This window comes from Pygocentrus nattereri, chromosome 18, assembly GCF_015220715.1.
Source record: "Pygocentrus nattereri isolate fPygNat1 chromosome 18, fPygNat1.pri, whole genome shotgun sequence".
In the NCBI taxonomy this organism is placed as follows: domain Eukaryota; kingdom Metazoa; phylum Chordata; class Actinopteri; order Characiformes; family Serrasalmidae; genus Pygocentrus; species Pygocentrus nattereri.
Genome location: NC_051228.1, coordinates 29,316,933 through 29,332,469, shown reverse-complemented (window position 1 = coordinate 29,332,469; position 15,537 = coordinate 29,316,933). Strand labels below are relative to the sequence as shown.

Sequence of the window (15,537 nt, the reverse complement as noted above, 5' to 3'; positions counted from 1 at the left end):
TACAGAAAGCAGTCCATTTCTTTCTCTGCATAATTAGCCCCATTAACTCCATTTATCAAGGTGCAGGACCCCTCGTGGGACCACCACAAAGCAGGTAGGATCATTCATAGCACTGCAGTGACGTTGGCGTGTTGGTGTGTTAGTGTGTGTTGCGCTGGTGCAAGAGGATCAGACGCAGCAAGTTTTTAATACACCTCAGCGTCACTGCTGGACTGAGAATAGTCCACCAACCAAAAATATCCAGCCAGCAGTGTCAGGATCACTGATGATGATGATGATGATGATGTCTGTGGCTCTACATGTACAAGGTGGGGTGGTAAGTGGACAAGGGGCAGTGAAGCATGGTGGAGCACCCCCCCCCCAATAAAGGAGGTTGGCTAAGTAACGAAATGCGCTCTGGTGTTGAATTCCCTCAGACATGAGCTCTTCTGTGTGGACCTGAATACGGATGACGTGTTCACCGAACTAAGGGAAAAGTTCAGTGGGGCTGCACCAAGCACGGTAGATCTGAAAGCGATCTCAGTTCAGCAACGTAGCGGTAAGAAAGGTTCAAACTGACATTTCGTAAATACACAGCGTAACCGAACGTAAACTGCGGCCCAGCGCGTTAGCTCATGTACCAGAGTAAAACACTTTCACCACACTAACACAGAGCTACCACGTCGGTGTCACTGCAGTGTCGAGAATGACCCACCACCTCAAATAATACCTGCCCTGCGGTGGTTCTGTGGGGGTCCTGACCATTAAAAAGGGGCCTGACAAAGTATGCAGAGAGACAAAATGACAGTCCATAAGTATAGCTAACTACAAAGTGCACCTGTGTGGATCTAATTAATTAGAAATATTTGATAATTGCTTTCTATACAGGTAGAGAGTACCCGGACATTTTCCTCGATACGCTCTAAAAAACACGACAGCATCATTAAAGAGCCCCTTGGTAGGTGACGCTGCGTTGACGTGGGCGGTGTGACGCAGGCGGTGGCTAACGGTGTTAGCCTGGTTAGCTTAGCTGGTGCAGTCCTATGAATACAGCATAGCGGGCGAGCGGAGGAGGAGGAGGGGGACGTTTTCTCCGTTTCATTTACGTGGTTACATGAATTGCTGGATATTAATGAAGGATACCCTGTAAAAGGTGAGCTAACGTCGTTTCACTCTTTATGTTTATGTTCAAAATGGATAATTGGTTGAGGTTGAGTCTGGTTTAGCTCGTTATTCATTGACTGGTTCTGGTTCAGGGTGTGTTTATGTTGTGGGAGTGAGAGATCATGGAGGATGATGCTAGCGTTGGCTAGTAAGGGAATTAGATCGACATTACTGTATTGAATGAACGACATATATAATTATAGTCTTACACTGGTTATTTCAACAGTATCTCGTACCTTTCAGCGTTGTATGGTGGTCGTCAGAAGGCTGTCGATTAGCGAACGTTAGGCTCCAGCGCCACCAGCTAGCTAAATGCGAAGCTAACGTTACGGCCCGCGTTAGCCATGTTAGCTGCACAACAGCTGATATCACAGAGATCTAGCTGCCTAACGTTATTATGCGGACATTGTAGTTACAGTCCACTAATGTTACGATGCTAAAATAAGAACATAAACAAGCACAGACAGGTGTTTTACTCCATCCGTTTTACATGCGTGTAGCGTTAGTGCTGAAGAGATATGTCACGACCTGTTTGAAGAATACTAAAATAATTCTAGACCTGTCATTAACCGCGATGTCGAGCCGCTTTAAGCTTCAGAGACATTGAAAATAGGGAACAGGTGATGTTAATTTGCCATCATGTTCAGATGGACCTTTCTTCTCACTGACACAACGTTGAACCCACAACCTGAACGAAGCAAATATGTAATTTGAGGAATCTGTTCTATTCTTGTAGACACTTACCACGTTTATTAATATCACAAAATACCATCCAGTCTTCTCACGAAGTTGCTAACTACTTGTGCTGGACTATCGTGTTAACAGTTGGGTTTCTGTGTACAGTGTCTAGCAGAGAAAAATGATCACCACCAGATTTGGGCAGTAACTCTTTACATGTACCCAAGTAAAATGTTGATTGATTTTTAAGTATTTTCCTTCATCTCAGGTGTATTTTTGATGCAAGGGAACTGATCTACTTCTTACTTGGTTACATTTTAATGATCCATTTATGTGTTTTAGTTCCATAAGTGTTATATTGGTGACAACACGTAAACTTTGCTGTTGCTCATGTCTCTCACTTTTGAGGTTTACAATTTTATTTTAGATCAATAAGATCCCAAAAGAGAACAATAGCACTTAACAAATAAATGATGCTGTGTTGTTAGCTGCAGATGTACTAAGGAGTGCCAATAAGGTTAACTTAATTCGTATTTTTGTAAAGGTAGTTTTACCGAAGTCATTGTTTAATTGAAGTAACAGTCCCTTTTTCTTGATTATGAGTTTAGGCTCCCCTACCCGCCTCTCTTCACCCCCAAAAAAGTACTGTATTGTGAGTTACTTTTATTATTGTCATGCAAGTGAAAAAAAGTCATTTTTAAGTGATTGTTCTTTTTGACAGCCCTTTCCAGAGGCTTCCAGCTCTGTGCCATGTCTTTGGAAAACTCTTCAGACCTCGTCAATGAGAACACCTGTCTGCCCCCCTCACTGAACCTCGATCTGCGCTGCCCCCACAGTGCCCTTCTAGACACAGAATTAGGCAAAGCTAAAGGCTCGTGTACCTCATCTCCTAAGAGTCGCCGAATCTACGCCAGCACAACCCCATCCCAGCTACTCAACGGCATCATGGGTGGACTGGATGATGACGCTTCCCTCCAACACCGTGAGGAAGAGCGGGCCAGGAACCAAGAAAATGAGCAGGGTCACCCCGTCTCTGGGAGCAATGCCAAGTGGATGAAGGAAGGCCAGAACCAGCTGCGCAAAGTAGCTGAGAAGCAGCAGGACCTAAACAGAAACCCGGACCAGAACCTTAACCTGGTCGAAAATGAAAACGAAAGCCCGGACATGAACCCAAACCGAAACTCCATGCTTGGGGTGCAAGGCAATGATGTGGAGAATAATAAGACCCTAGAGGTATTGTGCTCTGACTTGGATGTTAGGAACGCCGCCAATGAGCCTATTTTAATTGATACCACCGAGGCCCCCAAGGGCAAGGTGGAAGAGAATGAAGAGGAGGAGGAAGAAGAGGAAAAGGAAGAAGAAGAAGAGGAGAACCTCCCTCTCGGGGGTGGAGAGAAGGACACAGACTCCTCTGAGACACAGAGTACCAGTGAGGCAAGGAAAAGCATTGAAGGCGGAGGCAGGAACACATGCTTACTGTTCAGCAAGAATGGAGCTAGTGATGAGGACTCCAGCTGTATGTCTCTGTCTCAGGGGAGCACTGCCAACAGCACCCCTGACGGAGATCCAGGTATCCAGCTTTATGTCCAGCAGTGTAATTGTCATATGATGTAGACCCTTGTAGGTGGCATCATGACAATATTAGGAACGCCAGTCTAAGCAGTTCTTTTCAAGGGTGAAAATAAATGGTGTTTTTGAAAATGCCATTTGTGTTCAGTGGTAAACAAAAATGTTGTATACATTTTACCACAAGGTGTTACTGGGTCCTCTAAATTAAAAGGTTGTGTAGGAGTCAGAGTATATATAATGCTACATACATGCTACACATGTATGTACACCATTGTATACCAACATCAGGTACTCAGACTGAAGGCTACTATTCCCAAAGCAGCTCAACTACCACATTTGACTAAACTTGCTTATTTGTGGTGAGCATGCCTGTCTCAATGTTCGGCATGTCGCAGTGTTGGCTTGCATGTAGCAAACCGACACTGACTCTATAATAATTTGACTCTCTGATTACTTTGTATATATGTATATTATATTTATACTTGCATATCTACATTTTGTATAAGACTCTACCTTCCTATATTGTACACATCGTAGTCACAGCATCACTTACCATGGTTACTTTCCTGCACATTATATGTAAATATTACTATATTTTGCACTTCTTGTTGGATATTAACTGTGTGTCATTAGCTATACTCTGCCTATACTCTGCACAAGTATTAGGTTCAGTCTAATCTAATCTATAACAACCTTGTAATTCAGGATCTGGTGAGATTTGGAGGTGGAATGTATGCTTGGCAAAATGTGTCAGCTGTTCAACATTTTTGTTTACCACAACGTAAGATAGTGGCAGCCTTAAAAATACTCTGTTTGTTTTCCCCATAGATAAAACACTGCTTACGCCCAGATTTCCTAATATGAGCATAATAACAACTGTGTGTACAGAGCTAGTGTAAATTGGGCTATTTCATGAAAGTTGGTTTTAATTAAATAAGATTAAATGGTTGTTTTTCCTGCTATGAACGATTTATGATGAGCATGGCTGTGTGTTGAGATTATAGCCTACTGTAACATTTCAATTTTTTTTCTTTAATACCACCCCCACCACCATCTGGCATGAATATTAGAGTCTTATTGGGACCGCAGCGCATTTGAAACAGACACAGACCTGCCAGCTGGATGGATGCGGGTGCGGGATACCTCAGGCACCTACTACTGGCATATTCCCACCGGCACCACACAGTGGGAGCCACCGTCTCCCCTGGAGGAGGGTGCAGCTCCAGAGAGACCGTCAAGCACCTCTCCTGCTATTACCCCTTCGGAGGAGCCACAGGTACAAGCAGCAAGCATTATTGATTCCAGTATATAGAATCATAATAGACAACCTTGTTCTTTTTTTTTTTAATTTACAGGGCATGCACGTTTTTGTAAGGCATGTAAATTTGCAAGATGTAATAAACAAGCATATTTAATTCTGGACAAAACATGTTTTATATAATTAGCTAACTATACAGTAGTATTGGATAGTTAAGACACTGAAGATAATTCAAGTTTTATTTCTGTCATTGTGGTTGAATGTATGTCAAGACTGAAATATAAACATTTTATCTTTAGATGACGTGGAGTAGTGTGTCCCGTCCAAATAGATTCAATGATGATCTGTGGAAGGTAGGTGAACTCTTTTTTTTATTATGCTGGTCACCAGTGCAGATGTTTGAAGAATTGGTGATCATGAACGTCTTACATTTTTTGTGTCATTCTTATTGTTTAGGAAGAAGATGTAACTTCTGATCAGAGTCTGAAGGAATTTGAGGGGGCTACTCTGCGCTACGCCTCCATCAACCTCAGGTGTGTCTCTTTTTCATTTAAGCTTTCAGAGTTGTGTATGAGTGAATTGCAAAGTGCTGCTACTGCTGTGTTCTTCATAATTTTGAGATGCTTTTCTCTTTCTGTTTATGTTCAGCTGTTCACAGACTGAAGGAGAAGAGAAGCCAAATTCATACAGCACTGACGTGGAGGCCAAGGTATGGAGCAAGAGATTAACATTTCTTATAATGTGTAACCTGAAGTACTGCTCTTTAATCTTTTTAATTGGTGCTAATTCTTACATTTTAAATGTTTAAATATAAAATTATATAAAAGCTGTACTGTTTCTAACCATTGTTGCTTTACATGTTTGTGTTTTTATAGTGCTTTGCTGTGCGATCTTTGGGTTGGGTGGAGATATCAGAAGAAGAGATGGCACCTGGCAAGAGCAGCATTGCTGTCAACAACTGCATCAGACAACTCTCCTACCACAAACATAACCTGCATGACACAGCTGGCATCTGGGGAGAGGTATGCATGTGTTTATTTAATGGAGGACACCGTGAGACATTACCCATGGAATGAAGCTTACAAGTTAGTGACATCTTCTGATGTTCTTCAGGGTAAAGACATGCTTCTGGTGCTGGAGAATGAGATGCTGAACCTAATTGATCCTCTGGGTCAGACCCTGCTCCACACCCAGCCCATAGTCAGCATCCGTGTGTGGGGTGTTGGCAGGGATAATGGCAGGTCAGTGCAAGCTCCAGTCATACCTGCTCTTAATATTACAGAAAAGGTGAAATTCTAAGGTTTTTACAAGATGTTGAGAAATGGCACATTCATATATCCTGTCTGATCCTAAATCACTCTTTGCTCACTAACAATTAGGGCTGAATAGTCTTGGGGGAAAATATCTAATTGTGATTTTTCTGACCATTCTTTTGGTTATTGAGTTTATGATTAATTTCTGTAATTCTGTAATACAGAATGGCATATCTGTCACTGCTACTCGGGGCCCGGAATGCCTTTTATAGCACTATGTAACTTTGAAGGAGCAGAGCCCAAACCTCTCAAGATAACTGCATAATGCTTTATGACACTGTCACACAGCTAGCTATAGGAATCTAGCTTGATATTCTCAGCATGCACTTCATGGTGGAGGCTGCGAAGAACGCGTGGTCGGCGGAAGTGAGGAAGAGAAGGTGGCTTGACAAGACAGGAGAAGAGTAAATCTCAGACTGGCTTTTACTTGTTGGCAAGAGAAAAAAGGATAAAAGGATGCAAGACAGTCTCATGGCTAATGGGCAAAATGAAAATCCCACATCAGAGTGTACAAATCTGCGAATGGTACTTATGAAAGATTCTGACAAGACTGTAATTCTATCTGTGTCATCCCGGTCTCACAGAGTTTTGTAGTTTTTCCAGATGCCAAAAAGTCATCTAACCTTAGTTGTGTTTCAGGCTAGCATGCAAAAAAAAAAAAAATCATCTCATACCAAAAGGTTTGAACAGTCTTTGTCAGCCTAACAAGCACTGAAACAACCTCCTACAATAAAATCCTGTAATACACTGCTCAATAAAGGGAACACTCAAATAACACATCCTAGATCTGAATGAATGAAATATTCTCATTGAATACTTTGTTCTGTACAAAGTTGAATGTGCTGACAACAAAATCACACAAAAATCATCAATGGAAATCAAATTTATTAACCAATGGAGTCACACACAAAATTAAAGTGGAAAAACACACTACAGGCTGATCCAACTTTGATGTAATGTCCTTAAAACAAGTCAAAATGAGGCTCAGTATTGTGTGTGGCCTCCACGTGCCTGTATGACCTCCCTACAATGCCTGGGCATGCTCCTGATAAGGTCGTGGATGGTCTCCTGAGGGATCTCCTCCCAGACCTGGACTAAAGCATCCGCCAATTCCTGGACAGTCTGTGGTGCAACGTGGCGTTGGTGGATGGAGCGAGACATGATTTCCCAGATGTGCTCAATTGGATGCAGGTCTGGGGAACGGGCGGGCCAGCCCATAGCTTCAATGCCTTCATCTTGCAGGAACTGCTGACACACTGCAGCCACATGAGGTCTAGCATTGTCCTGCATTGGGAGGAACCCAGGGCCAACCGCACCAGCATATGGTCTCACAAGGGATCTGAGGATCTCATCTCGGTACCTAATGGCAGTAAGGCTACCTCTGGCGAGCATGTGGAGGGCTGTGCGACCCTCCAAAGAAACCCCACACCATTACTGACCCACTGCCAAACCGGTCATGCTGAAGGATGTTGCAGGCAGCAGATCGCTCTCCACGGCGTCTCCAGACTCTGTCACGTCTGTCACATGTGTTCAGTGTGAACCTGCTTTCATCTGTGAAGATGAAGTTGTCTATTCCATTTGCACAACAGATGTGAAATTGATTGTCAATCAGTGTTGCTTCCTAAGTGGACAGTTTGATTTCACAGAAGTTTGAATTTCTAGGAGTTATATTGTGTTGTTTAAGTGTTCCCTTTATTTTTTTGAGCAGTGCATTACTGTTCCCTTTAAGTCGACATGGTTCTTTCTCTTCTGATGTTCTTTGGTGTTCTGTCATGCTGGCAGAATCTAGCTCCCCTTTACATGCATGTGCTTGACACAGGCATATGGATGCTACAGATTACACTGTACAACTTAGAAACAACTGAAATCGTGAGGGTAATCTATAGCATCCATACACCTGTGTGACTTATGTCCGTGCAAAGGGGAGTCAGATTCTGTATCCTACGGCTTGTCAAGAAATGCTTGTGTATGGCTGTCCCCAAAGCGCAATTGTATTTATGACAGTGATGTGAAAGGGGAATGCACCTCGCAACTATAGGAGGAGCCATAGAGCTAAAAATACCAATTCTCGCATAATGCTGCTTTGAGTTGTGGGACTTTTTGTCAGAAGTCTAGTACATCAATTTTATTTTTTTGTCTTCAGGCTTGAACAGTGAGTGTATTTTGCAAGGCTGCCATTGCAGAAGCTCTGTGATATAAAGACAGATATAATTTGCCACTATTGTGATTTGAACATTGCACTCTTTCCTATTTATTATTTTGATTAGAATGATTAATTGTTCAGCCCCACTAAAAGTATGTCCTATTAACATTGCTACATTTTATGAGTAGAGTATTTCTGTGAAGTTGTAGTTTTCCCAGTCATTTTCAGTCACAGTTCTGAATATTAATATTTTAATATACGATTAGATGATGTAACGTTCAGAGTTAGATGTGCTTCTTTTTTTTTTTTTTTTTTTTTTTTTTTAAACACATCATTTTTTTTAGATTTAATTATTTCCGTCTCATCCTTACTCGGGATATGTCTTCACCAGTCCTGAAAAAATGTGAAACTATGATGATCTGTTTCAAAAGAGAATTTTGATGGGGATACTGTGGAAGGCATGTCCTAAATGACCGCTATATGATAATATAAATAATAATTCTTTTCATGTAGCAGCTTTCTCACACTGATGGATGCTTTACAGTATAAACAGAAAAAAACTCAATGTTCTCACTCTTTTAAACATAACCTTCAGCGTAGGTCGTTTGTCCTTGCATTCCCTGCCACGTTATTTTTTTTGTTGCTGTTTTAAGTTAAATCTAGCTTGCATTGTGTAGTTAAATAATGTTTCATAAATAGTAAACATTGATACATAACAGTAATGTTCAGTTACATGCATGCTTTGTTTGGTTTAGCCTTAATTTGACTTTCTAGACCAAGCTGGACTTTTGTTGTGCTCCCTCTTTTGTTTTGCTATTCAAACCTTGTTTAATTTCTCTCTATGCTGCTGCGTTCTGGGACTCAGGGAGAGGTAGTGTATTGCTATTATTGTGCACGATTTTCCATATATGTGGTTGTCATGGCAGTGTGCTGCTGCAGCTCATTTTCACCCATCCAGCCTCACTTTTATGAGCTTCTCATTGCTGTGTGAGGTTTTTGATGTCTTAATTGTGTTTAGAAAGTCTAGTAGATTCATAGGGTCAAATTATACATTTATTGTCAGTCATTTCTGTAGCTTTGTTTTAAATGTGGAGTCTTTCATTTAATACAGTATCATTTTCCATTTTTTTTAATTGTAGTCCTTTAATTCCATAGCCACCTCATACACTCCCATATCTATTTCATACACTGAAGGCCAATATACTTTAATGCACACAAGTACTAATATCGATTTCTCAACCCAGGGACTTTGCATACGTGGCTCGAGACAAGCTGACCCATGTTCTGAAGTGTCATGTGTTCCGATGCGATACTCCTGCCAAGAACATTGCCACCAGCATGCATGACATCTGTTCCAAGGTAAACATTTTTCAGCTATAGAGATAGCATTGGACATACACTCTAGTTGCTTGCGCTTCATGGCAACTATTTTAGATGCTTAAGTAAATTATTTTTATACATTACCCCTAATCTTAAGCATATACGGACTTGTCTGGGCCAGGCCCTACATGGTGCCAAGTGTTGTTTTAGGTCTCAGTATCCTCAAGTCATCTGTCTCACATGCGTCCCATACACTTGTGCTTACATCAGTGACCGTTCAACACGGCTGGAATTTGCTTAAGTCATTCATAGTAACAATTCCAGTTACTGCTAGCTGAACAACCTTAGACTACCTCAGACCGCAACTGGCTGAACAGTGGGAGGTGATCGATGGACTGCTGCATTTTTCTTTTCTCTTGAAATATCTCAAACATCCCTGACTCAACCACTGAGCTAAACACAAAAATGTTTTTGACTTGTTTTGCTCTGTCTGTGTGTTGCACTAATTTCTATAAAGGATGTGATAAAACTCACCTTAGCAAGACTTTCAAGTATACAGGCTGTAACTATAACTCAACTATACAACTATAACAGCTATACAACTATAACTCAACTATAACTCTCACTACTGTGGGCATAGTTGTGTTTATTGTATGTAATTCAGACTGGCCCTTTTTCTGCAGATTATGGCCCAGAGGAAGTCCTCAAAATCAAGTCTGAATAGACTCAACATTGACCCTTCCAAGCTGGTGGATCTTCCATTCCAGGGTAAGATATACAAATCATACAACTAAGAAGAATGTATTATGTGTGACATCATGACAGCTTAAATTGCAAAGCATTATTAGCACAGTCTGCAGCTTCTTACTGTCTCCTTCATCCACATTTTCTCATTATGTAACATTTAGAGTTCCCAGCACCAAAGAATGAGCTGGTCCAGCGTTTCCAGGTGCGCTACCTTGGTAATGTGACAGTGGCAAAACCAGTAGGTAAGGAATACTACTAATTCTTCTTATTTTAAGTGGATCTACACTTTTTTCTATGGGCTTTCTATGGGAAACTGCATTTGTAAAAGCCAGGGATGCCGGCTTGCCACTTTGTTTCGATGATTATGAAAATGAGTTAGGTCACTGCTTGTCTGACTCAACTTCAGAGCAATGTTTTCTTCTTCTTTTTTTTTTTTCTTTCTTCAACCTTGTTACTAACATTTTAGTTCTTACCACCCTTTGATTTAAGTATAGATGCTAAATGCAGTAAGTGCACCAGTTCTTTTAGGTGCATTGTCTTTCTCTGCATGGGACAACTTCTGTTCCTGCTTTATATGACCTTTTATTTTACATTTTTTATAGTAAAGTGTAATACAAACTTTTTTAGAATTCATTTTGTTATCTTTAAACACCCATTAAATTGCTTGAAAACAAAAGGTGTGTAATTCTTTTCCCTCTTCACGCTCAGGTTGTGGAGAGCTATCTAATTGACAGACCTGAAAAAAGCAGTTGGCTAGGTCTAGGACCGATTTGACTAAAGTAGTTGGCACATTTCAGAGTGGTTAACTCTCACTTACATTAGCAGGAAGTTTGAATTTTTTATTTTTATTTAGGTTTATGTTACTGGACATTGCTGTTATTGTGTATATTCTTCATTTAGGCATGGACATTGTTAATTCTGCCTTGGAGACTGCACTTGGTTCCAAAGACAAAGAAGAATGGACCCCAGTGACTGTGAATGTGGCTTCTGCTACTCTTACTATCCTTGTTTCAGATGTGAGTATGCCAGTATACGTATTAGACATTACATTGTATACTTGTGTCTTTCACATTAGAACTCCAACGTTCTATAAGAGATTTTTACTTTTGAATTTTTTTCCCCGTGTCTATTTTGTGTTATTTGTGTGGCTGTAGACTGAGGAGGTTCTGTCAGAGTGTCGAGTGCGGTTCCTGTCATTCATGGGTGTGGGAAAGGACATCCACACGTTTGCCTTTATCATGGCAGAAGGCCCTGGAGACTTCATTTGCCACATGTTCTGGTGTGAGCCCAATGCTGCCAGCCTGAGTGAGGCTGTGCAAGCTGCTTGTATGGTAAGTGAGAGGATATTAATCCATAACATACTGGAGAACGTGTGGAATTTACTGAAAACGTCATCCATTTAACATTTGAAATGTTTTAAGTTCTACGTTCAAAACTTTGAAATCAGGAATATTATGAACCAGTTACGTGTGTGTGTGTGTGTGTGTGTGTGTGTGTGTGTGTGTGTGTGTGTGTGTGTGTGTGTGTGTGTGTGTGTGTGTGTGTGTGTGTGTGTGTGTCAAAAATATAAATTGAACAAAAAGTTAAAGTAAAATCTTGAAGAATAATGAAGCAGCACAGTATTTATTACAGAAAAATCTAATCACAATTATCTAAGATGGCTGCAATTATTTTCCAATATTTGTACAATCACATGACATCAAGCAAAACGTGTGTTGTTATTTTTATCAGTTGTTTTGAGGCACATTTGAGATTTGTGGAAAAACTGTCTGACGGACGCTGTAAAACAATTTAGAGGCCGTTGGTAAATAAGGTTTGTTTATTTGAGCTCACACTCTCTGTCTCCAGAGAGCTGCTAAGTATAAGCCAATGTCAACGTAAGGATCTATATACTTTAAGAGTACAGAGGTAGTTGTGTACAATTAGTAAAGAAAGGCCTTGCAGTTACTTACATGGCACGTAATTTGTCTGGTAAAATGTCATCACGAGAGGCCTGTTAGAGATTATACAGATATTATTACATATTAAGTTACTGTTGCATAGAGAATGACATTATGCCAACTGATTTTCAAACTTCTGAAGATAGTTTACTGCAACATTTGTGCCCTTATGACAGCTGAGGTACCAGAAGTGTCTGGATGCAAGACCCCCAAGCACCACTTCATGCCTGCCGGGCCCTCCTGCAGACTCAGTGGCACGCCGGGTGGGCTCCAGTGTCAAGAAGGGCGTGCAGAGCCTGCTCGGCAGCTTCAAAAGGTCCGGATCCCAGACGCCCTAAAAGAGAGTTCATCCCACCCACCTCTCTCCCGTCCCAGCACGTCCTCCACCTGCCTGCTCCCTCTGTGGGATTTCAAACGGGGCACGGCGGGCTTTCATCAAGCCTAGAACACACATTTCACTTCTCCTGACCTCTTCTGAGGAGCTCAGGTTTCCCTCTTATCTCTGTATTTTTGTGTTGTATGAGTGAGATTGAGTGTATGAGAGAGATGAAGGAGGAGGAGGAGGAAAATATTGAATTATAGTGCAAGACGTGATTGTTACCACAAAAGGCAACTGTAGTTCACTCTTTGGTCTAGATAGTTAGTACTGTGTATCCAATAACAATGATGATTAAGCAGTTGTACATTTCGGGGTTGAGTGTTTGAATGTCTACCATTTACGATGTCTTGTCACCTTGAAAACTGGACCAAAATTGATTACTGTAATAATAATGTATACATGTAGGTGTGCACATTAAGAGGAACACTACACAAGCTGTTAAAACACTAAAACTACTAACAAGCAACACTACAAGTTAAAGCTTGGTACTATTTATGTACTGTAACACTGTTATAGAGTTTCCCTGTCTTTTTGATATTGAAAGATTTGAAGGGAATAATAGTTCAGGTTCACTAAAATTGTGTGCATTACACACTGTCAGCAGATCACACTAATTTTTTTAAACTAACTCCTGTGATAGATTTAGTGCAGCCACAAAGCAAGGCCTGCACTCAGTTTATTACCTTTACCTTTGCTGCCGAATACAGAATCTGACTCTTTTCTGTAAGTCATTTCTGTACCTTACACATCTAATCACATGTTGATGTGACCTTGTCAGCTTTGTATGAATTATTATTTACATGTTCTGAAGGTTTTTGGCTGAGTTGAATTATTTAAGCAGATTATTTATATTCTTTCCTGAAATAGCATTAATGGATCTTAGTCTTCCAAAAAACTCGCTCGGTGGAGAGCTCCTGGATATTTCGCTAGAATAGGTGGGTTTTAGTGGCTTACACTATGTTCTGAAAGTGAATGTTGCTTTGTTTTTTGGGTTTTTTTTTTCCTTTTCTTCCAGGACTTTAAGTTGTGCACTCTGTGGAATGTCTTTAATTTTCCCTGCTTAGTGGGAATTCTGTTTTTAGACACTTGAGGTCTCACCACTATGTGGTTTTGGCAAACTAGGCACTCTAAATGTGTACAATTCTCAACTCTAAATAAGGAAAATCATGCCCTTGCATAAGAGGTTGAGAGTTAACCCAGTCTGGTCTTTGACTGAATCGGGTTAGAAATTATATGTAAAATAGATTTGAACATGTTCAGATCACTTAGGTATCTGAGAATTCTGTTTGCTTCAGCTTTCTGCAGGTGTGCTGATGCACAGGTAGAGGGCGCTCTCTGCATTGTCTTTTTCACCAGACTATTGGATTGTACAATACTGGCAGGCCCATTGCTTAAATGGTGATTGAGTGTGTATTTTAGATCTATTAGAAGGATTTGACGTCTGAAATTTATCACAGACACTTCAGAGCCATGTCTCACTGACTGTCTTGTACATGCACATTTGTAATATACTGTGCCATGTGTTGCCTCATAGTTAGGCCATAAAACCATTAACAGCCATTCACAAATATGCTCTACGATTATTCACTAAATGTTCCTGTATATATTGACACTAATATAGTAATAGTAGCAGAATGCACCCCTATCCAGTAGCATATTTCTCTGAACACTATCTTACAATTTGTGTTTACTGTACTCCTCCCTAAAATAGAACTGAACATGCCCTTATTTTGGTTCACACTCCAGCTGCCATGTGGGGGGAAAAAGCCTTGGCTTGTAGCTCAGCTGTTAAAAGGAGGAACATAGACATGATTGAAACCTACAGCTGAAAATGAATGAAAGTTGTATGGAGGGAACTGTATTTCTCCTTTTTTGTACTCATCTTGTCACGTTGCTGCGTTTGCTCTACTAAACAAAACTGTGTATGTGATTGTTTCCCAGCATTTCGTGTGTATATAACGTAAGGGCCTTTGTTCAAAATGCACTCTACAGACTGTAGATCTAGATCACTTCGTGTGATAGCTGAAAAAATGGAGGTTGATGACATGGAATAATATCTGTGTATTGTATCTTATTAAGGGAACGTAAATGTTAGGTGCTTGTAATTCATCCAGTTTAGGAAAATATCATTCTCACTTAAGTCCACTGAGGAATGAATGACTGTGCAAAAGCGCACAGAGATAACATCTTAACCAGCCTGCCGATCAACATCATATTCCACTATGCATAATCAAACCGTGATTTATATGAATAGGAGGTATATGGTAGGGCATTTTCTTATCTGTAATATGCAGATATTATTCAGATGTTACAGTTGGTCCTCCCTGGTGTTTTTTTTTTCCTAGACTTGTAAGAATGCGTTTTATTTTATCTGAAGCGTGTGGTGCAAGAGCGATTGCTTTTTTTCCTTTTTGTTATTGCTTGTTTTAAATTACTTTCTAAAAAAATGTACATTAGGTGTCATGTATTTGTATATACATGTATATTAATATTATGTGTCACTGGGAAAAATAAAATGTTAATGTCTGTATTCAGGTCTCCATTCTCTGCTGCTTAATCAGTTTGGGTTATTTAGGATCGCTGATCAATCAGCATAAAGTTACATCTGTTTCAGTCTGTAAAGAGGTAAAGAGGCAGCTCCAGCTGTTTTTGAATAAAAGCACTTGACACAAACTCTATAAACATTCCACGGTAAACTCCAAGTGAAACACTGGGGCTGTATTTGGATATAATTCCCAATATACATTTAAATAATTTGTCTGGAGCCATACAGAATGAATGTGCTGGGAGCATTTCTCCCCACTTGATATTCTCCTACTAATTCCAAGTACTGAATCTTAAATAGTCTCACCAGTACCAACATGTATGTAGCCTAATTTAATACTGAATAGATCTTGATACCCTGCCTACCGCCCATAAGGAATTACAAGCATAAAACAATAGGATCCTACTATACCGGCCTGTTATACTGTTATATATGCTGTTGTTGATGGCATAAATGACCACATTTGCTTCATATTTGAGTATTAAAGAATTCCACTTATTCT

The 15,537-nt window shown here is 40.4% G+C and overlaps 1 protein-coding gene across 2 annotated transcripts; it reads left to right on the top strand.

Moving 5' to 3' along the window:
* The first annotated feature begins 1,001 nt into the window (after positions 1 to 1,001).
* apbb1 (amyloid beta (A4) precursor protein-binding, family B, member 1 (Fe65)) lies at positions 1,002 to 15,013 on the top strand. Of its 2 annotated transcripts, XM_017685835.2 has the most exons (15): positions 1,002 to 1,132; positions 2,543 to 3,391; positions 4,461 to 4,666; positions 4,948 to 5,001; positions 5,105 to 5,181; positions 5,297 to 5,357; positions 5,524 to 5,670; positions 5,762 to 5,889; positions 8,970 to 8,975; positions 9,349 to 9,463; positions 10,108 to 10,192; positions 10,333 to 10,413; positions 11,072 to 11,187; positions 11,326 to 11,502; positions 12,288 to 15,013. In XM_017685835.2, exons 2-15 carry the CDS (start codon positions 2,572 to 2,574, stop codon positions 12,447 to 12,449), a joined length of 2,235 nt encoding a protein of 744 aa, XP_017541324.1. In that variant the 5' UTR covers positions 1,002 to 1,132; positions 2,543 to 2,571; the 3' UTR covers positions 12,450 to 15,013. The 2 variants fall into 2 exon arrangements, with proteins under 2 accessions (XP_017541324.1, XP_017541325.1); XM_017685836.2 differs by lacking the exon at positions 8,970 to 8,975.
* Positions 15,014 to 15,537: the final 524 nt, after the last annotated feature.